This window comes from Glandiceps talaboti, chromosome 2, assembly GCF_964340395.1.
Source record: "Glandiceps talaboti chromosome 2, keGlaTala1.1, whole genome shotgun sequence".
In the NCBI taxonomy this organism is placed as follows: Eukaryota; Metazoa; Hemichordata; class Enteropneusta; family Spengelidae; genus Glandiceps; species Glandiceps talaboti.
In genome coordinates this window covers 13,628,215-13,650,907 of record NC_135550.1, presented here as the reverse complement: position 1 = coordinate 13,650,907, position 22,693 = coordinate 13,628,215, and the positions used below count along the sequence as shown (strand labels likewise).

General features: G+C 36.0%; 3 protein-coding genes across 3 annotated transcripts in view; 2 read left to right on the top strand and 1 right to left on the bottom strand.

Moving 5' to 3' along the window:
- LOC144444479 (potassium channel subfamily K member 18-like) overlaps positions 1 to 3,278 on the top strand; it is a 13,898-nt gene extending 10,620 nt beyond the window's left edge. Inside the window, exon 2 of the mRNA XM_078133911.1 lies at positions 2,529 to 3,278. Coding sequence (XP_077990037.1) covers positions 2,529 to 3,262 — 734 coding nt within the window. The 3' untranslated portion in view covers positions 3,263 to 3,278. The remainder of the gene's footprint in view (positions 1 to 2,528) is intronic.
- A 7,667-nt stretch (positions 3,279 to 10,945) lies between these two features.
- Positions 10,946 to 16,344, bottom strand: LOC144451618 (5-hydroxymethyl-dUMP N-hydrolase-like). The gene is made up of 4 exons (XM_078142513.1): positions 16,079 to 16,344; positions 15,332 to 15,397; positions 14,639 to 14,749; positions 10,946 to 13,685 (listed from the first exon to the last, which is right to left on the bottom strand). Exons 1-4 carry the CDS (start codon positions 16,221 to 16,223, stop codon positions 13,576 to 13,578), a joined length of 432 nt encoding a protein of 143 aa, XP_077998639.1. The 5' UTR covers positions 16,224 to 16,344; the 3' UTR covers positions 10,946 to 13,575.
- Positions 16,345 to 18,363: 2,019 nt separating this feature from the next.
- The window catches only part of LOC144453736 (protein transport protein Sec23A-like), a 31,181-nt gene continuing 26,851 nt past the window's right edge, over positions 18,364 to 22,693 (top strand). Inside the window, exons 1-5 of the mRNA XM_078145076.1 lie at positions 18,364 to 18,494; positions 20,440 to 20,664; positions 21,444 to 21,501; positions 21,914 to 22,000; positions 22,452 to 22,688. Coding sequence (XP_078001202.1) covers positions 20,444 to 20,664; positions 21,444 to 21,501; positions 21,914 to 22,000; positions 22,452 to 22,688 — 603 coding nt within the window. The 5' untranslated portion in view covers positions 18,364 to 18,494; positions 20,440 to 20,443. The remainder of the gene's footprint in view (positions 18,495 to 20,439; positions 20,665 to 21,443; positions 21,502 to 21,913; positions 22,001 to 22,451; positions 22,689 to 22,693) is intronic.

Genomic DNA, 22,693 nt, shown 5'->3' with positions numbered 1-22,693 from the left:
ATATATATATGCTACTAGCATATAAATTAGCCGACAATTCCATTATGATTATTCATAGCAGAGACGGAGAGAATGTTAAAATGGGCAAAGTAAAAGAACACCCATCCGTCAGTTGGACACAATAACATCATGGCTTTCGTTCAATGACGACGTTAGGTACAATTAGGCATTACCCCCCCCCCACACACACACACACACATTCTTTGCCACACGTATTTCACTATTTCACTAGATTGTAACTGTATACGCTCGTGTAGTTATGTTGGTATACTAATACAGCTGAAATAAAAGCCTCTAGATACAGACTATATTATACGGTTTTAAATACAGTATACATTTCACGAAAAATCTTTGACTTATTCTAATTACTGATTTTTATAACCAAGTTATTTAATAATGGGTCACTTAAATACAATATTACTATAATAAAAGGTATGCAAATTATGTTGTAAATAATTTCTACAACTTTTTATTTTTATTTTCGCGAGCTAGAGCAATTTTACACACACACACACACACACACACACACACACACACACAGACACACACACATACGCACACACACACACAGACACACAGACACACATACATACATACATACATACATACATACATACATACATACATACATACATACATACATACATACACAAGGTAAAAGCATTCTAAGCTTATATTTATTGATGACGGTATGTTTTACATGTTTCAATTCAATTCTTTATTTACTTTGAGCAATTCCTGCTCATCAGTTACAGAACCAGAAAAACAAAATCGTCACAAAGAAAACGTGGTGGAGAATGTACTAATACAAATTACATTAATATATGCACAGAACGTAGGATGCCTGCTTGTTTTAAATATCTAGCTAAATTGCGAAGCTGCTTTACATTTTCCATGGACAGTAGTTGTGCAAGTTTAAAGACAGGTGGTTTTTTCCAATAATATGGCTTAATAAAACGGACTCGTAATTCTCTATATAATGGGCATTTAAGTATAAAATGAAATTCGTCCTCGATATCATTATTACATGTAAGACCTTACTTTCTCGCGATGAGAAACGTTCGTTCGTTGTTGGATGGCTACTATAAGATATTTGCCGAAGTATAGGGTTATGTATTCTCGGTCATTCCACAATTTATCGACCTTGTTTCCAATTATTAATCTTCGTACAATCGTTTACGGCAGTAATGCAATATGATCGGATCCCCTGTGTCTTATTATTATGTCGAACATACTGCTTAAACACAGTGTTTATGATCATCGCATGCGAGTGTGATGCATCAATGCCAAGGGGATATCATTTCACACTCTGGAGCAATCAATCCGTCGCTGTCCCGTAGTTGTTTCTCTTTTCGTAAACACACACACAGTAGCATGCAATGATGCTAGTAACGACCCCATCAATTTTACAGTAGGTAGAGTTATCGCAGAAATTAACGGATGTTCGATCAATTTTCATTGGTTAAACGCTATAACTCTTAATTAGATCTAATATATGACTCGGGTTTTAATGACATGCCTGTTAGTTATGCGAATGTGAAGTTGAAGACTCTTGAGAATTTCAGTAATTCAACACGACGCCCCAATTGTGTTTCATGTCATGTATAGATGACAAGGTTGGTTGGACCATGCACAAGACCATGGAGAGATCAGTCTGTGGGTAATTTGCCGACTCACTGAGACATTTGCGGCAATGGGGTTATAAATTGATTTGGTAATCTATTCTGTTACATGTAATGCAGTTATATCACGGAAAGTGGACAATAAAATGAGTCCTAGTTGTATAAGGGTGAATATTGTTATTCGTATTAAGTTAAATGGAAATAGACAGGCGACTGCTATGGAAACCCATTTTATTGTGGTGAATGATCGCCTAGCTCAATTGTCTTTTATAAGAAATCAATGAATTTATTAGCTTTGAAGGAGTCTACAGTAATTACAGGGCGTTGGAAATCAGTCGCGGTCTGTTGCGTAAGATGTGACCCTCCACCACTCCGTTTTCCAAAAATGGTCCTTCAATTTCATTCTCTAAAAAGAGGTCCACTCCCTTAAACCTTTAAAAAAATGTGCTTTACTTTTTATGCTATCTGACATGAAGGAACGAATTTCAGTAAGGACTTTGCCAAATCAATCGACCGATCGACCGATCAACCGATCAATCGATCAACCAATCAATCAATCAATCAATCAATCAATCAATCAATCAATCAATCAATCAATCAATCAATCAATCAATCAATCAATCAATCAATCAATCAATCAATCAATCAATCAATCAATCAATCAACCAATCAACCAATCAATCAATCAACCAATCAACCAATCAACCAATCAATCAATCAATCAATCAATCAATCAATCAATCAATCAATCAATCAATCAATCAATCAATCAATCAATCAATCAATCAATCAATCAATCAATCAACTAACCAGCCAACCAACCAATCAATCAATCAATCTCTATCTGTATCATACGTGGTCTATAATCTCTAACCTGATTATTTGTACATGTATTGTTTTATGCAGGTTATGGTCACATGGCACCGGAAACTGCAGGAGGTCGTGTGTTTTGTATGATCTACGCCTTATTTGGAATACCTCTACTGATGTTAGTTTTGGTGGATCTCGGTACACTACTAGCAAGAGGAACAAAGTATCTGTACCTGAGACTCTTTCGACCTCACATTCTTCGCAAAACTAGAAGAGTGTCGTGTTTCGATAAACAGAAGAAGGGAGAGGAGAAATCACCAGAGCCTGAGAAGGGAACCAATTTCAAAAACCCCATGACCGATCCGGACAGCCAAAAAGACGAGAATTGGAAAACAGAGTACGGACATAATGCAATAGTGATGGAGGATAACAGAGACGACGATGGGAACGAGGGCCGCGAGAGACTGGACGATGTCGAGTTTGATATCCCAATTCTTGCCATCCTCGGGTTCGGCTTTTTATATGTCTGTATTCTGGCTCTACTGCTTTCTCTCTGGGAAGAGTGGACCTACTTTGAATGTTTTTACTTTTCATTTATAACACTCAGTACCATAGGATTTGGAGATTTGGTACCTGAACACCAGAAGAATACCATTGCAGCGTCCTTCTTAATCCTGTTCGGCATGACGGTGATGACAATGTGTATCACACTCTCGCAGAATAAAATTCAACATTCGCTGAAGTATGTCGGATGGAGAATTGGCGTGAAATCGAAACCGAAACCTGATGGCAAGGAAGATGAGACGAAACCAGATTCAACGGACTTGTGAAAAAAAGTGTTGGGAGAGGAAAGAAGGGTAGCGAAAAAATTACAAATTCTCTGGAAGAATTCTGTATTACTATAGTGCACGTACTTAGTAGTCGTTAAGACTATTTGCTTGACTTCAACGTACCGATAAAAGTGTATACGTGATCACGAGCTGATGTGAAGTAGCCACCCCATCGAACAATGTGTCTGAGTATCAGCCACACAGACAGGGTAATACTACTGTATGACGAAAGCTCTTCTGTGCAAACGTTCAGTCTAAGTTCATGAATTTAATTTCGTATTGCGCCAAAATGTTCAAATAGCTCACATAAGCTTTCACCAGGTATCTACCATACATCACCATGGCTTAGTCAGATGTTTTCTGACGTCACGACGCATACGTAATATACAGGGTAATACTATGTTCGTCAAACTGAACTGCTCAGAGTGCTGCCGATTGCTGTCGGGATGCTTTTGGCTCAAAGAGTTGATAGCAGCTATGAATCTCATTATGACATGGTTCGTTAACAAATGCCTTAATAACTACTGACGACACATATTGCTAAAATGTCGCTCACAATCTACAGGAAAGACAAATTTGTAAAGGCGACGAAAATGTTGACGGAACTTTCGACAAAAAAGCAACAAACTGACAATTTTGGAACTTTTTACAAAAAAACTCTGCTATTTTTCATATTGTGAATAGCTGTATGCATTGTTATGTATGCATTACATGTAACATATCGACTAAAACGTACAAGAAAAGAAAACTTGATGTCGTGTCTACACCAACACAACTTATTTTTATTTACGACTAACCTTTCTATTTATTGTAGTCTAGAGTCTATCTGTGGCTTCGAATCTATCCTCGCGTCTAGCGCAACGAGGCGCTGACGAGATGAAATTTCAAATTAGAAAGCCACCCACACGGTCATTAACATAATGTCTTTGTTAATCAATCACAGAATTCTGCCCAATGATAAGTTAGTGTTTATTGGAGGGGGCAGGAACATAATGTCCATATTTGGTATATTTGTCAACTCAGGATGCTACTTATGCATGGTTTGCGTCATTCTAACAGTTGGAGGTTTTACTCATTTGCATGAACAACTTTTGGTTCAAGATTTGTCATTGAGCTAGATGGGGTAACGAGCTCATGACTAATTTATTGCCACTACTAATATTAATATTTGTTTATGCAACCAATATCGCCTTAATCATCAATTAATTTCACGGTACAGTGAAATCGACATGTTAGTTTTCATCTAGAGTGTATGATTGGATACACTTTCTTGAGATGCACGTACTAATATTGACTGATATATTCAAATTGACCCCATTACTCGTTAGACCTAAACAATTTGTAAGATCCTTCAACACTTTACATCAACAACTGTCGTTGACATGCGTACTTGTTATCCACCTTTTTTTACTCAAGCACTTATCTTGATTGGTTTCCTTATATGGTAACACGCCTTCACACTTTGTAACCATGGAAACAGACACCGGCGCTCCAATATCGTGTATAGGATATTACAATGGCTCATTATTGTTGTAGTAGTTCATCGGTGTATTTTGAGCAGCATTGCATCAGACATGTCTAACACATGTTTAAAAATATGAGCCAAATATGATATCGTTGCTATTGGTGCATGTGATCGATAATTTACGAGAGAGTAGAATAACTCGGGTGTCCAGCTGCCTCATCTGAAATGGTGCATCAATAGGCACGAAGCGGTCCTACAAAGCCATGTTATGCTAGTCTTTCACAAATTGAGAAAATGATGTAGGTTTTATATTTAAAAAAAGGTAGAACGGTGGTTTTTTTTTTACGTCTTCAATGAGTTTTACAGTGACTTACTTACAAAACATGTAAATCATGGAGGGATAGGAAGTCGCATAAGAGGAGATGCCTTATACCGCTATGCTAAAATACGGACACTGATAATTAATACATGGATTGCGTGCAATCTGTCTCTGTATAAAAGCTTATTTTTTTTATGTCAGTCATGTCAAAAAATTGTGAGACTCGTAAAAAGCATCGTGCTGTCAAAATTACTCTCTAAACCAGGACTTACGTTGTTATGACGTATGAGTATAAGTGCCATCAATAGTCAAGTTTAACTTTCTGAGATATACTGTTCGGTTTGTCACACTTGCTAGAGTTATGCTATGTCGTTGGCAGACAATTTTCAATTCTTGCAAGCTAGAGCACATAGTTCTGCTGAAGTAACGAAATAAGGGAGCCATCATTATTTTTGACCGGGGGTGTCGGAGGAATTGCTTTGAAAATCCCAAACATTTCAGTAACCCCCTGCCTGGCGAGATATTTTTGGTTGGTAACCCCCCCCCCCTCCTTGACACACAATGTTTTCGTAACCCCCCCCCCCACCATTTTACAGTCATAACTGTTAATGGCTTTCTACAAACATTACACAAATTGAAGTTGAGTGTTCCATTCACACACACACACACACACACACACACACACACACACACACACGCATACATACATACATACATACATACATACATACATACATACATACATACATACATACATACATACATACATACACATACATACATACATACATACATACATACATACATACATACATACATACATACATACATACATACATACACACATACATACATACACACATACACACACACACATACATACATACATACATACATACATACATACATACATACATACATACATACATACATATATCAAAGTATAGTTGCATGGCACACCATTTAAAATTAGGAAAAATTATGGTTTACTTATATATTCATTTCATGTAACAGAACGCCATGTACTAGTATCTGTGCAATGAAAAGTTAGCTATATATTACCATATGCTTTGTTTTCAACATGTTTATAATCAGTATTTACCGGTTATAAAAATATCGGTGCAATTAAACCTGTCAGAGATTTATTTTCAGTTCACTAAGTTACAATATCATCACAGTATCTATATTCCTTCGGACACCCCCCCCCCCCGGTCATAAATATTGACGGCTCCCTAAAAAAGAGGCTGTGGTTTACGACGATTACAATTTTCTCTTATGGCATTGTTGAAATAGAGTTGTCAAGATTTATAGTATCTCGTGTGACAAACGTGTCATAGCGTCCATCAAATTGAATCCAAGCTACTGTCCACCATAATATATATCACGTTAATACCGTAAATGTGTCTTCATTACATGTAACCTCAAACTGTATATGACCCAACAAGTATCCGATAAACGTCAGCTAACGGAATAGATGCATATTATCCCGCTGTATGAAGGTGTCTTGGGTCATTGCCGGTTGGTGTAATCTACATGATTTAGGTGTGAACATGTCTTATCTGTTTTATCTAAATGATCGATGTCTGAAATTTTTACATGATTAGGTGGACCTAATGGTCTTATTTCTTGTCTCAAAGCAAAGTTTGGACGAGTAGACTTGCGATATTTCTCACCGATAAAGGTGAACTGTGATTATATCAGAAATGCCATATCCATGCTTCTTTCTTAAATCTAGAATTTTTTAACGGAATGTTTACTGCACTCTTGATAGTTTCTATTCTGTAAGTATTTTGTGCAATAAATGTGTCTTTCAATATATTTGTGTGCGTCTCCAGGCAGTATTACTAAGGAAAACATGCTATCGGACACAAACTAAAAGTATATCATTGTTGCATACAGGGGTAGATTACGCATGTGGGTGAACACGGCGCCCTTGGTTATATAAGCCTTTTGTAAAAGAAAACGAAATGTCAAGCACTGTACTTTTGAAAAGGGCTTTTTACTCGTTACTTTTGCACTGCGTAACCCTGCAATCAAGATAGCGCAAATATTGAATGAGATTGAATGTGCGACCACTTTTGGAAAAATGTGCTATGAGAGACGACACCCTAATATGAGTGTAATTACGTAACTTGCGTAACCATTTATAGCTGGTATCGACATTTTACAATAGTAACTTTAGTTTGTGTCTGTGGTTTTTTACCAATAGTTCGTTTACCATCGTCGTAATTCGTAATATATATAGGGGCGTGTAGTATTTCTTAGACTGTTGTTTATTCCTACCTGTAAGGAATTTCTACTAGTATAGAGATTGATACATTTGTAGCAGCAGGATTCGTACGATATTTTCCAAGCAATAATACGTGCCCCTGTGATTCGTAACGATGGAACAATACTCGTATCACTTGTCTTTGTCACGTTTTTCAGAACCAAGAGTCTGGTCAAGGAATAAATTGTAACATTTTAATGACATTTCGAATGAAAACCTACAAACTTTGCAAGCGGCAATCATGTTTTTTTGTTCATCGAGTAAACATAATTTTGTCGAAATTGTCAATTTGAACGTCTTCTGGGAATACGTTGTTTCGAGTATATCGTGTGCTTCTTCTGTAAGGCTAATGCCAGCAATTTCATTAATTTCATTGTGGTCTATTTATACTCGGTAATGTGTTGCTCAAGTGCAGGGTGAGTCAAAATTCTAATCCGATAATCGCACACATTTTGACATTGTTTTGTGTGATATGTGGATAATTCGACAAAAAACATTTTTTCGAGACACGCCCATTAAGTTTAGCTTTGTATTTTAGTCAATGCTAGAACTGTGATAAAATAATCTTCTCAATATAAATGCATTCCATCACACTGCCCTACTTTCAACACAAGTAGCATATGTATTCATGGAATGATTTATCACTGAGACTGTGGTTGCCATTGCTTAAAATGTAATGACTCGAGAGGGCGCTATCGAGATGTGTGTGAAACTTGATCAGCAATGTACGTTGTGGTTTCTATAAATCATACAGTGTAAGACCAAGGAGAGGCATGGGACTAGCGTATATGCTTACAGAGAACACGGACAGTACAATGAACATGTATTACCAGAAGTGATGAGTGGGTGATTTAAAGATTGACCTGAGGGAATGTTTTGAGTACCTAATGCCAAGTCACTTTAGGGACTGTAGTGAAGTGTATAAAATTCAGAAAGTACTTTTCCGTACATGAAGCTGTCGCTAGGTGGCGATATGACAATAATTACTCACAGTACGTGCCACTATGGTAACTTTCAATCCTGAATTATGACACAATAATCAGATCTTCGAAGTTTTATTTATTTTCCCACGATTCATAAATACATTTTTTGTGCATGAGTCACCAAATATACATAGGCATATATTGACTCCATATGGAAGATCAAATCATATACACTGTACTATAAGCATGCATGTCTATCTTGTTTGCAATAATATTAATTCAACATATTCCATACTTTTCAAAGAGAAAATCAGTCAAAACTGGTAGGTATATTTGAACCAATACATTTGGATAGTGATGGATTTTTGAACATGTTAATCAGATTAAAAAAATGACGATTTACAATAGTCACAGCAGAAGTTTAAAGATCTTTCAGTCATTGATTGAAATAAATGAATATGTGATGGACACTGGAGTTGTTGAATAACATACAATCATTTCAAAATCACACCTAGAACTTAACCAAATCCCAATTAATTTTCAGTGAGAAGAAAATTATGACTGAATTACCATAGGTAAAGCATTGTATTCTTTCAACTGTATTATGTAGACATATTTCAAACAGTAGGCTCATGTATGTTAATTTCTGACTAAAAGCGTTCACAGAACAAATTATTTTTATTTACATTAAATGGCGTTAGTACCTTTAAAATGTGGCCAAACAGACAAATGGTGATACAGGTGTAGTGAAATGGAAGCAGCACACTCTCCCTATTGCCTATATCTATTAGACTAGTCTGTCTATTGTTTCTACCATGGAATATAACGTTATACTTCCATGTTTCTACTATGGAGTGTCACCCAGTTAGTGATAGCTCCATGTTTCTACCATAGAGTGTCACCCAGTTGGTGATAGTTCCATGTTTCTACCATAGAGTGTCACCCAGTTAGTGATAGCTCCATGTTTCTACCATAGAGTGTCACCCAGTTAGTGATAGTTCCATGTTTCTACCATAGAGTGTCACCCAGTTAGTGATAGCTCCATGTTTCTACCATAGAGTGTCACCCAGTTAGTGATAGTTCCATGTTTCTACCATAGAGTGTCACCCAGTTGGTGATAGTTCCATGTTTCTACCATAGAGTGTCACCCAGTTGGTGATAGTTCCATGTTTCTACCATAGAGTGTCACCCAGTTGGTGATAGTTCCATGTTTCGACCATAGAGTGTCACCCAGTTAGTGATAGCTCCATGATTCTACCATAGAGTGTCACCCAGTTGGTGATAGTTCCATGTTTCTACCATAGAGTGTCACCCAGTTAGTGATAGCTCCATGATTCTACCATAGAGTGTCACCCAGTTGGTGATAGTTCCATGTTTCTACCATAGAGTGTCACCCAGTTAGTGATAGCTCCATGATTCTACCATAGAGTGTCACCCAGTTGGTGATAGTTCCATGTTTCTACTATAGAGTGTCACCCAGTTAGTGATAGTTCCATGTTTCTACCATAGAGTGTCACCCAGTTAGTGATAGCTCCATGTTTCTACCATAGAGTGTCACCCAGTTAGTGATAGCTCCATGATTCTACCATAGAGTGTCACCCAGTTGGTGATAGTTCCATGTTTCTACCATAGAGTGTCACCCAGTTAGTGATAGCTCCATGATTCTACCATAGAGTGTCACCCAGTTGGTGATAGTTCCATGTTTCTACTATAGAGTGTCACCCAGTTAGTGATAGCTCCATGTTTCTACCATAGAGTGTCACCCAGTTAGTGATAGTTCCATGTTTCTACCATAGAGTGTCACCCAGTTAGTGATAGTTCCATGTTTCTACCATAGAGTGTCACCCAGTTGGTGATAGTTCCATGTTTCTACCATAGAGTGTCACCCAGTTAGTGATAGTTCCATGTTTCTACCATAGAGTGTCACCCAGTTAGTGATAGCTCCATGTTTCTACCATAGAGTGTCACCCAGTTGGTGATAGTTCCATGATTCTACCATAGAGTGTCACCCAGTTGGTGATAGTTCCATGATTCTACCATAGAGTGTCACCCAGTTAGTGATAGCTCCATGTTTCTACCATAGAGTGTCACCCAGTTGGTGATAGTTCCATGATTCTACCATAGAGTGTCACCCAGTTAGTGATAGCTCCATGTTTCTACCATAGAGTGTCACCCAGTTGGTGATAGTTCCATGATTCTACCATAGAGTGTCACCCAGTTGGTGATAGTTCCATGATTCTACCATGGTCACATGGAAATGAGGATTAATTGACCATGCAACCTTAAAGTAGAAATGATAAATTAGACCACTATTAAAGGGCTGATTTTCAATCCTGGGTCAGTGTCTTGACGCCTCCCAATGTGTATCAAGCCAATATTTTATCAAATGCAGTCCCCAAAATGCAATGATTTAAAAAAAATACATGGACAGATTTCTTTCCTGTATATTCATAAAGTTTTGGCCTAAACAAATGACATTCATTCATATTAAGTTTGTGTGGCATTGTGCAATCGTCCCTTTTATTGTGGAGGGACAGGCAGAGCTGATTGTATTAGTCCCTCCTTCGAGGAACTAAAAATACACACACATACACACCAAATAAAACCTAAATGAATGACTCTCAACAACATGTGTTTAATACAATAATGCTAAGTATACACATTTACATATAAAAAATGTACAACCATGCATATATTTGTGAAATCATACAAATCTATTGATGAGAAAATACCACATGGCATTGAGCAAATGATACACAAGACATTGATCAAAATAAAAAATATAAACATCTTAAAATGGCAGTGAGGAACATGTGTAATTTTAAAGATATACCAACTCTCATTGGTATGGTAAATGTGTGTAAAGAACAACAGATGCAAACTATTTCTATGGCAACCATGTGTACAGTGTAATAATTGTGAATCACACCAAAACTTTTACATACAGTAGAAAAGTTGTCAGTCATTTCTACAGTGATGGTGTACACGGTGCTACAGCTGTAAATAAAGCCTGTGTAATCAGACCTTGTGATTGTATATTTAATACTGGAATAATATCCCATACTTCCTTACTAGCTACAATGAACATTTGTTTTTTAAATTGCTTCTTATAAATACAGTAACTTACTTGTAATATTGTACACCGTGAACAGTACTGAATCACCTGTGGGTGAACATATTTTTAACAGCTGTATACATGATAAATCAAATCAAATTGATGTTTTTGGTATGTACCCTAAAATCAGCGCCCTCGATGATGATCAAGATTTAAACTTGTTACTGCATTACTTTATGGATAAAACCGACCACTGATTAATAACATGTACAATATCCAATTATTGGTATTTTAACACTTTTCTGTGAATAAATTGTGGTTGTCAAGATTGAAGAACAAATACTACAGTTACAAACAAGTGCACTTTTAACATGGTGACAGATTTCAAAAACCACGCTTTCACTCAACATTTACATTGTAAACTTGTCACTTCACCACCTATGGATAATATTGACAACTAATTACATGTAATATCTTTTTATACGTAACTGCGAAATATATCTTTGGTTAAATGATGTAAACAAATATCCCCGTTGCAGTGAGTGCAGATTTAAAATCAAAACATTACAGAGAAACTGTTTCATATGATTTAAAATTCAAATGTTCTGAAAATGTTACCGTATTTACCCGATGTCACTGAGAACAACAGAACTACATGATTATAGTTTCTCAATTCTCACTTCTGCAATACAATTCTACACATCACTGTGGAGTCAAATGGAACAAAGTCGCACGACAACGCGTTCTAATGTCAACAACTACACTTCCGGTCGGCTATGCTAATACACAGGAATGTTTCTTTCCTATTTTCAGTTGTAGACATCTCTTGTAATTTTGCTATGGAAAGATACTGTACATATTTATATTTCCCACCTCCATAATTATATGAGCTTAAAACGTGCGTTTATCTTATTTGTTACAAATTAAACTGTTTGGAAGAAACATTCACTTGTATTGACATAGGCGACCAGAAGTATAGGTGTCGACAAATGCAAGTGCGGTCGCGAGACTGCGTTCCATTTGACTCCTTAGCGATGCATAGAATTTGTATTGCAGATAGCGAGAATTACCCTCTACACAGCAATCCTGATTGTAATTTCTCAACTACCCTCTACACAGAGTACACATAGCAATCCTGACTTTTTATCATTAAAAGCACACATTGAGAACTTTAAGGTTTAGTTTGATGTTACTTTAAATGTTTTTGTAGCAATTCAAGTGATCCTTTTTGTTAGTTATCGAATGTGCCCTAACCCTGGGTTACTTAGCTATAATATGTTTCCTTTCTTTCAAAGAACATGCATCTTTCTTTGTGTGTGTCAGCACAGTTTCTGACTGTCATTTCATCAAGACAAGAGAAAATAGCACTGCCTGTGATAATTCCATTTTATTATATGAATTAATAATCCTGAATGCAATTTTGACACATGCAAAATTTTGAGTTTTTGTCCTAAACGACAAGTGAGACATGTATTAATAGTATGCAACAGATTTAAGCATGATTTCATGGGCAGAACAATGTATTTAAAAAAAAACATTTCTAAAAAAAGTATAAATATAAAACAATGACAAAAACTCACAAAGTTCTAAATACATTCCTTTATAATTAAAAAGTGGAAGAGAAACATAATATTAAAGTAAAGACCTTTTGAAAAATAAATCATTGAGTCTTGCAAATGATCATGATGATGCTGTTATCAAACTTCTCTTCGGCCATGAACAATAAGTTGATTTCAGAGCATAATGTAGAGAATTTATGTAAAGTCAACATTGCGTCATAACATTACTCCCATGTGACAATGCGTTGCTTGATACAGTGGCTATACATGTAAATGTGCATGCGTACATAATGAAGAAATTTTCAACAACATGATCCTTTTATCCTATCCTGAGTATGAGTTACAAGTGAAATAAAGTGGTTAAGTCAATCTGGAAGATTTCATTAATAGGCTTTATTTCATACCCTGACATTACCCTGATAGTCAGTGCGCCCTCTATAGTCTGTGACGTACAGCAATTTCTTATCACACATCAATGTTTGGTGTTCCCCTATCTCTTACTATGCATTGGTAGTAACTCAGTAAAAAAAATGAACTTATATCATTTTAACCTACACCAAAATTGTTGCTGTTTATAAGAGAGCACGCTTCTTGTAGTTAAAAACAGATTAAAGTCATATAAGTTACATATTTATCCAACAACACACATGCCCAAATCTTAAACTGAATGTTAGATATTACTTTTCCCAATGCCATATGTTGCTGTGAGGGGACAGTTAGTACCTATATATTGGCAAAATACTCCTGTAGTATTCCGGGCACTTCTTTCTCTTCATAGTTCTTGATAACAATGTTCGGGCGTCCAATCATACCTCCAATCATAGCTGATAGGTCTGTAGTAGAGAAAACATGTCACAAGATGTCAGCATGGCTTATTAATGATGTTCAGTTTATGAAAGAAAACACATAGAAGAAAAATTGATTAAACAATGAACACAAATTCTTTGATAAATTTCTTGTGTTACAAAGAGATAAATGTACCGGTATGTACAAAGGGAAATTATACCTATTCTCGCAAACCAGAGCTGTTAGTTCTTCCGCTACACTCAAGTGGGACGGCTCGTTAAGAACAGTGCCATAAAATAGGTCAGGGTTTGCAAAGATTATACCATACTCGAGCCAAGTTAATGTCTTTGAACAGAAAATATGGATTATATACCCTGGTATGTGCATGAGTGCTTGCAGTGTTCTCTGCGGTCGTACTTTCATGACATTGCTAGTGAAACTTAAGTACAGCAGAAAAACACGTACTGCAGGCATGAGTGCAAATACTACTGAGTACCCACTCAGGCAGCATGGGGTTCTGTTATTATTACATATGTTTATCTGAAACAACAAATTTTCGTAAAAATGACACTATGCGATCACTCAATTTCATGTAGAACTAATGATTGTGTCCTCATTTGCATTTTGCATATCATTTGCATGTAGGTATGCAATAAGTGTTTTTGGTATGGTACTGCAGAGCAAATACCACTCGTATGCAGGTGCAAGTAATTACAGGTGCATATGTAATGATATCCTATACTAGTCTACCTGCAACTACCTCCTTTCTCACTGATCCACTGATTTTTGAAATATACTGTACACAATGGTTGTAACGCTGATATCACAAAACTCTTCTCAACTGTATATGATTGAAAGGCACATGGCAAAAAAACATATGAAATACATCCATTGCTGCCTGAGATACACTGAACAATTCAACTTCAGTAAAACAAAACTAGACAAATTTTCAAGTGCTCATGAACAGCGTTTTTTTACGAATGAAGACAGACAGACTTACATTTTCCTGAGGATGGTCTGAAGAGACACATAATGTTCTTCTCCATGGCAAATGCTCTACCAATCTCATATCCAACACCTAAAGATGGCTGGGTAACTTCTGCTATAATGACTAGATATATGAAACATACAGAATTGGGGAAATTATACATTTCTAAGAGTCAATAATAGATCCTTTTGTGTCCATCAAGTTCAACATCATGTCCAAACCAGCTGTATTAATATTTTTGCAAGTGAATAACATGTATCCTTTCAGGGTGTAGGGTCTATCTGAATTGCTAGTCTTTGCCCATTCTAAGTGCCCTCTGCTAGCAAAATGATTTCACTGTATCAGAACTCCTGGACTTAAGCAGTAAAATACCAATATATATATAACATCGTAAACAGCACCATCTATCATGGAGTGAACAAGACAATTTGCAGTCAAAAATTCTCATCTTATCAAAAAATATGTTGTGTGTATTGGTTACAATTTTAGAACTCAATACATAATATAGTTTGTGGAAAAATACAGAATCAGTCCTACTTTTTGTACAGTTAATCTTGTGATCCGAACTTGTACTCTTTAGCAGTCTGAAGATGAAACAATTCTCCTGTTTTAAAACATTTTACTTGTCCAGCATTTTCAAGTGCTACATCAAAGACTGCGTAACACTGTGATTTATCTAAATATCATAGAGATTTGAAAACATACCATCTGATGATTCCAACCATTCCATATCTCTGTCATGGATGTATTTGTCACCTTTTTCTTCAAGAGCTAAAAAATTGAATCACTGAATTTAGGATTGTAGACATCAGATTTGAAGTGTTATTTCTCTACATAAGTTGCAAAGTAATCTGTGCTTCATAGATAGCAGGATAATATTAGAGATCATTTCCTGATAGGTTTTTTCTTCAGCTGAGGAAATATGAGTGACCTAAGGGGCCTAGTCACTACAAGTCAAAGATGAGTGGTAACAAATCGTGCATGTTAGGAGTGTTACTGGCTGACTGAAGAAAAATACAGGAAAATAATATGTGTACCTGCACATGATTAACTTTCAAGTAAAAGAGGGGAGAAATAATGGCTATTTTGAATGTTTTGACTCATATACCAAGGACCACAGATGTGCATTGTGATGACTTTAATAACAACCAGGGTGTAAATCAGATATTTTTTGTGTGAACACATATAACTTGGCTTGCATGTGATATCATCATTATCAAATTTTATATTAGATGAAATTGAAAGACGAATATCATTTTTGTTGATCTCTCCTGCGTGTGAATAATCACAATAACACAGCTTTTAAAAAAATTACTTTTGTTCATCAATCTCTGATACAAAGATGTTTTTTTAGTGTGGCTGATTTTATGAGCAATATCCCTGCAAGCAAACTATTGAACTGTGAGGGCAGTATTGCACTTCAGCCCTCTACACTCTACAGATATTATGTACCTTTGTCAATGACTTCCATTGGTCCACCAACGTGTTCTGTCAACACTGTTCCATAACTTTGAAGTTGTTTAATTATACGAGCGTACAGTTCAACGTCCTGTCGGCCGCCACGGATGCTCCCACAAAAATATATCTTACGACTCATTCTTGACACTGTGAAATTGATTTGGAGAAGTACATGAAAACAAATAGAGTGTTTAATACTCAATATTGAGTTACATTGCTAGCTGTAGTACCCTCCTGAGTCCTAGCACTCATATCCAAAGCTTGTCTTGATTACTGTTAAAACTGATTTAGGTTGCCACACTCCCAAAAGTTGTTATCACACACAAGTATGTTAAATTTACACAAATACATTTAAATTATCACATGTCCACTTCATACAGACACTTTGCTGAGTCAATTTCTCAGTAATACATGAACATTTACATAATGACTTCATTTGAATAATGATAATCTGATGTTGTAATGGTTGCACTGCGACCAATGAGGTTATCAAGTGCACACTTTCAACTATACCAGCTTATTAATGGAAATCAAGACAATTAAGCTTTGTCTCCTAAAACTAGAAGGTATGACAGCTTTTAAACAATGTAACAAAACATTGCAGTATATACAGGCTTAGATAACACAAGACACTTTCTGCTACAAGTGACTTCACAGTCAACGCCACTGGCTATTAAAGGTGCACTTTTCGCAAAGTTATAACTAACTTAGTTATTGCCAAAACTAAATACCCAATTCTTATCCATATGGCCACTTTAATGTACGTCCACTATGTCACACAGTCTGTTCCATTGCTGCTTTCATACATTTTTAATGACTATGATATAAATCCTAGATCTTAAATTTCTAATTTTCTTTATGAAAAATTCAAAGGCTATGATGGGTTATATATATTTCTTGAATCTGTAAAAAATACTATAAATAGCGCCCTCTATGGTCAAGGTTAATGTTGCAAATGAAAGATTTGGGTTAAGCAGAGTTTCTGAGAATGAGACGACAATGATATGTCATCGTTTCGTAGGACACGTCATCAAAACTTGCAGTGATTTGTTTTTGACGAGAAACCAGTAAATGAATATATTTTGGTGTAATTATACTCCCATTTGCTATCAAATTTCAGAGAATAATTTTGAAAAAACAACACTTCGATTTGTAAAGAACTGTGTGTGATTCCGCTAGGATCTATTACAAATCTACATTTTAAATACCTATGGTATAGCTGATAAAATATGCTGTTATCATCTCTGACCACATAAATGTTCCAAGTCAGACATGAGACAGTGCTCCTAGCTTGCATTTGTCATTATATGGCAGTTTACGTTCAGTTTAAAAATCGATATTTTGTGTAAATGAAAAATTGCAACATCCTATCAATTTTCTTGCAATATCTGGTAGATGCATGTACACAACCAAACGTCAAGCCAAGGGTGTAAATTGGATGACCAGACTAGATTTGGCCGCGGGACTGCCGATCAATTGTGCTTTTTCATGTTTAGTCTTGTCTGAATTACTTTGTTTTAGTCTGGAAGAGGGGCAGTTAATTACAGATTAATAACAGAGAATTTCCTCCATATTAAGTTTGCCAAAATTTGTCACTTGAAAATAGTTATCAAAGTTGTAGGTCTCAAAAGTGTTGCTTTCACTTTTGCCATAACGGGAAGGACCTAAATGCTGATGAGAAGCTGTTTCTCGCTGTCGTCTCGTTCTCATAAGCTTAATCTCTCTATTATACATGTACCTGATAATATCATGCTGTAGACACTTGCAGCATACTCTATTACTTTTACATTAAAGGACATAACACAGAGAACTATCAATAGAAAAAGTTATTCCCCTCCCCTTATCCCCCCCCCCCCCCCCCCCCCCCAATATTGAGTTGAGCAAAACACAGGCAGGAATTCTTAGTGAAATAAGTACATGTAATGGTAAGTTACAATACATGTACATAACTTTTTGGCTTTTTTTTCAGTTTTATATTTATCTCATAATTTTGTGTTACATTGTAAGTCACAAGTGCCTGTGACATATACCGTACTAGCTCAGCGTGCAGCAAAATGATCGAGAGTGAATGACATTTGGTATAGAAATATAAACACACTGTAAATGTATACATTCATAATGCAGGTACATATAGTCCTAGCTTTTGTCATTTGTATAATGCCACATTACATTTGACTGTACTTGGCCGAAAACTTCCAGCATTGCCTCGGCTTTTCGAGATTGATCTATCACTTCTTACCTGGAATAGTGGTCACGTGTATTCGACGGAAGTAACCACCACTTGGAATTGTGGGAGGGAGTTTCCTTACGTGGCAGTCGCCATTGTGTATTTCCGGTTTCGTAAGTGACGCCGGTAAGAATAAATAGTCGCTGCTTTTACTAATTTTGACAAACATTTGAGAAATCAACGGTGAGTATATCAATAGTTAGTCAATTTTATTTCATTTTATACCACTTTTTAGAAGATTCGTAGCGTAAAGAACCATTTTACTCTCCACGATATGGTACACGAGTCAAGAAATGTACGCGTGAACTCAAGACAAGAGATCGATCAATGGACGACATAAGCGTTTGTCAATGTTATCAGAATTCTTACACGTCCGAAGAACGTACGTCATCACAACAACAACTTCTGCCACGTTGATACATATCACGCAAGACCCAAATTAAGATTAACGTTTGCCACGATGTCAGTTTTGACGAACTTCTACACCTATATCAAAGTGCGTTCATGTTACCGTACGCTAAATCGTTGTGTTGTGTTCGCGTCGTTCAAATTTATCGTTGATTTTACATGTTCATACAACGATGGTTCAACCACACTCTCAACAATCAATCGGTATGGAATCTAACAGCGGGTCAGGATGTGTCCAGATGAGGTATAAGATATACATTCCCCTGTTCAGTTCTTGAAAATACTAGTATACTACTGTCAAATGTATGCTGTGGTTCAAAATTTATGACAGAAGTAATATTTGAAATATACATATCAAGGTTTGCTTTTACCACAGTGTCATTCTAGCGTATAGGAATGATGTGATATCATATAGATTTGATGTGTTGTGATAGATTTGTTGAGTCTATGCCAAGTGACTTTGAAATATTATAGGTTTTGGTCTGAATATTTGGATAAGAGGAAGGTGATTGAGCAGAGCAGTTTGAACTTTGACATTGTCTTCATAATTTCATCGACTCGTTATGATGAAGACAACAAGGGGAGGTTATCTTTACACACCTCAGAAATAACATGTTCGATGCACATATTTCACATAAATTGTGTACAAAGAGGAAACATATCAACCTTTAAACAGCATAATGAAGCTTTTCACTGTGTGGATCTTGACCAAAATTATTTATTTAAAAAAGAATGACTTGCAAGTTTAGTTTATTTAATATCGTACCATCCATGTCAACATTATAATTAACTTGTCCTAGTGACAGAACTCAATCTTTGCAGAAGTAAAATTTCCAAAATTTTAGAATATAATAATTTCATTACATTGATGATAACATCATGTGACAGCATATTATATTCTTAACAAAATGACATGTCTATATTGACTGATGTCTCAAAAGTACATTTGTATGTGTGCATAGAGAACATTGAACCAATTTGTCATACAGGGTTTCCCCGATGTGTTACTAAAGCAAGTCAGATCTAGCCTCTTGTGTAGGGTCTGTGATAATCAAATTATACTATGTACAAATGTACTGACATCATTCATCAACCTCAGCACATGATTATTTGAATATATTTAGATGCAAAGGGGAAGTATGAATATAATTTGAGATAATTATTCGTCATAACCTGTGTTACTAACAGATTCCTTCCTAGTCAGGATTTAGGTGTTATTAGGCCATACCATGATTTGATGTACTGATGTCCATAATATGACACGTTCAAGTGGCTACCAGATTGGCAACACGATATACACACCTTCAATAACACTTATTAACAGTTTGGTTCTCCAAGATTTGTGGTAACTGCTATGTATCATGATGTACCACTGTGGACAGGAAAGTCATCAAAATGGTTTACATTCAGTTTGAATTAAACACTTGATCCTTACAGCAATAGTTTGTTACTTATAAATTATTGAGAACATATTTCAATTATTAAATTCCACATTTCCATTAGTTTTATCTCACCAAGGGGTCTATAAGAACTAACAGGGACCATTTCGTTCCTCTGGACCAACTTTTTGTAGCACTGTTGTTGACAACTGTTTTTTCACCCCAAATGTTAATCCTAATCTGACATGCAATACAGTTTGGATGCGTTAAAAAGATATTTTAAGAGATGTTTATTTTATGCTGTACAGTATATAACTTTGAACTTGGCCTTGACATTTCAGGAATATGGCTACGTATCAGGAGTTCATTCAACAAGCAGAAGACAGAGATGGTGTGAGATTCAGTTGGAATGTGTGGCCATCAAGTCGTCTTGAAGCCACACGTATGGTTGTACCACTAGGCTGTCTATTCACACCTCTCAAAGAACGACCTGACCTACCACCTATACAGTATGACCCAGTTTTATGCAGTAGGCCAACGTGTAGAGCCATAATGAATCCTTTGTGGTGAGTCAATTATCTTCATGATTTATTAATAAGGTATCTTCAAGAAAACACTAAAAGTAGAGATTAGTAGCTAATTTAGTTACTTATGCTACATTTTGCATCAGCTGTCAAAATAAAGCAAAGAAAAAAACTAGAGATAGTGATATTAAGTGTTAGGGTTATTTAGCGTCTATGCTGCGCTGGTCAGTGTGTCCTCTTATGACAGACAAAGGTTTTGGTGTGGGTAAAAATGATAGAAGTTTTGGTTTTCTTGTGAGTTGACCCATAAGGGGTTACCAAATTTTGGTGGGTTATACAAGAAATCACTGTGTGTCAATGGTGTGTCAAATTTGCTTAGACTTGTTAGGGGGCACACTTGTGCTGGTTATGATATGTGTATGCTGATCTTAAATTCCCAAAATATTAAATAATTTGGAAGTCAGAAGTCTGTCCTTTTTATTTGATGTGAAGGGATGTTGAATGAGGTTTTTTCACAGGCTGCTTTTCTTGCCTCCCATGAAACTTGTATATAACAATATACAGTATTTTTGTCAGATCGACATTATTGATAAATATACATCATGTAGATGAAATCAAGTGATGGATGTTGTATGACAGTGTCATAAGATTTGCTAGACACCACGATTTCCATATACCATGAGTAAATTGTGATGATATTGTGAACTCTACAACTGACTAAAGCAAGACTACATGGTGTACTAGTATATAAATGTGGCTGTGAAACATGTCATGTCAGAATCTTTTATTTAATCAAATATCACCCCTGTTTGTCTTTTCAGCCAAGTTGACTATAGAGCCAAGTTATGGGCCTGTAACTTTTGTTTCCAAAGGAATCCAGTAAGTACACCTGATATCCTGATAGTGGATAGATTATTAGACTAGTCATTGCAAGAGTGGTCGATAAGTAGTTACTTATCAAATATCAAAACCACTCAATGGGACTGGTGTCAGAAAGCTTAGCAATGCCATGTACCCAAATATATAAAATATATTGTGCTACAAAAAAAAATAGTTTCAAATAGTCAAATTTCATTTGTGTAAGAATTTCAGTTTGTATATCAAGTGTTTAAAAATGAAATATACTAAGACTGATTGCATGATTCGTTGAAATTTGGTTACCGATGCTGACTCGACAAAAAGTGAATGTTTTAGAGTAAAAGCCCTTACATCTTTGCTAGAGGACTCTGTCGTGACAGGAGTTCTACTCCGTTTTCAATAATCTATACATGGTGTTTCTCTTTATTTTCAGTTTCCACCACAGTACAGAGGTATCTCAGAACAACACCAACCAGCTGAATTGATACCCCAGTTCTCAACAATTGAATATACCCTTACTGTAAGTTTTACCATTATCTCATAGAGATGGTGACTGTAGTGCAAGAAACTAGTGTTCTCTTAGTTATAATAGTATATGACGTGTTCTTTGGATGGTCATCTATCATTGCATATTGACTGGTAGACAGTGCTGTGTACTTTACTCTACCTATTTGTCCAATATGGAAATTTCCTACATATGATACTGGTACCATATTTGATAATTGCATAACAGAAAAAAAACCCAGAACTCTTTATTTTTATTTGATTTTGTAAAAACGTGAACATGAACCAATCATTTACTTGCCAGGTGTATTTCTACAGACCATATCAAACATTGTCTGTTAGGCACGTGACTCTTGAGGATATCAATATTTCCAAGCTCATCGTGAGAATTTGAATGTTATGTATTTTAGTTGATGTGGAAGTCTATAATTGTAAAATGATTTGTTATCTTTATGATCTACTAACAGAGAGCCACTACAAACCCGCCCATCTTCTTGATTGTCTTGGACACTTGCATGGATGAAGAAGATTTGCAGGCATTGAAAGAATCACTTCAAATGTCACTGAGTTTACTTCCACCAAATGCTTTAGTTGGTCTCATCACTTTCGGTAAAATGGTTCAAGTGCATGAACTTGGATGTGAAGGATGTTCTAAAAGTTATGTTTTCAGGGGAACTAAAGACCTCACAGCAAAACAGATACAGGTACG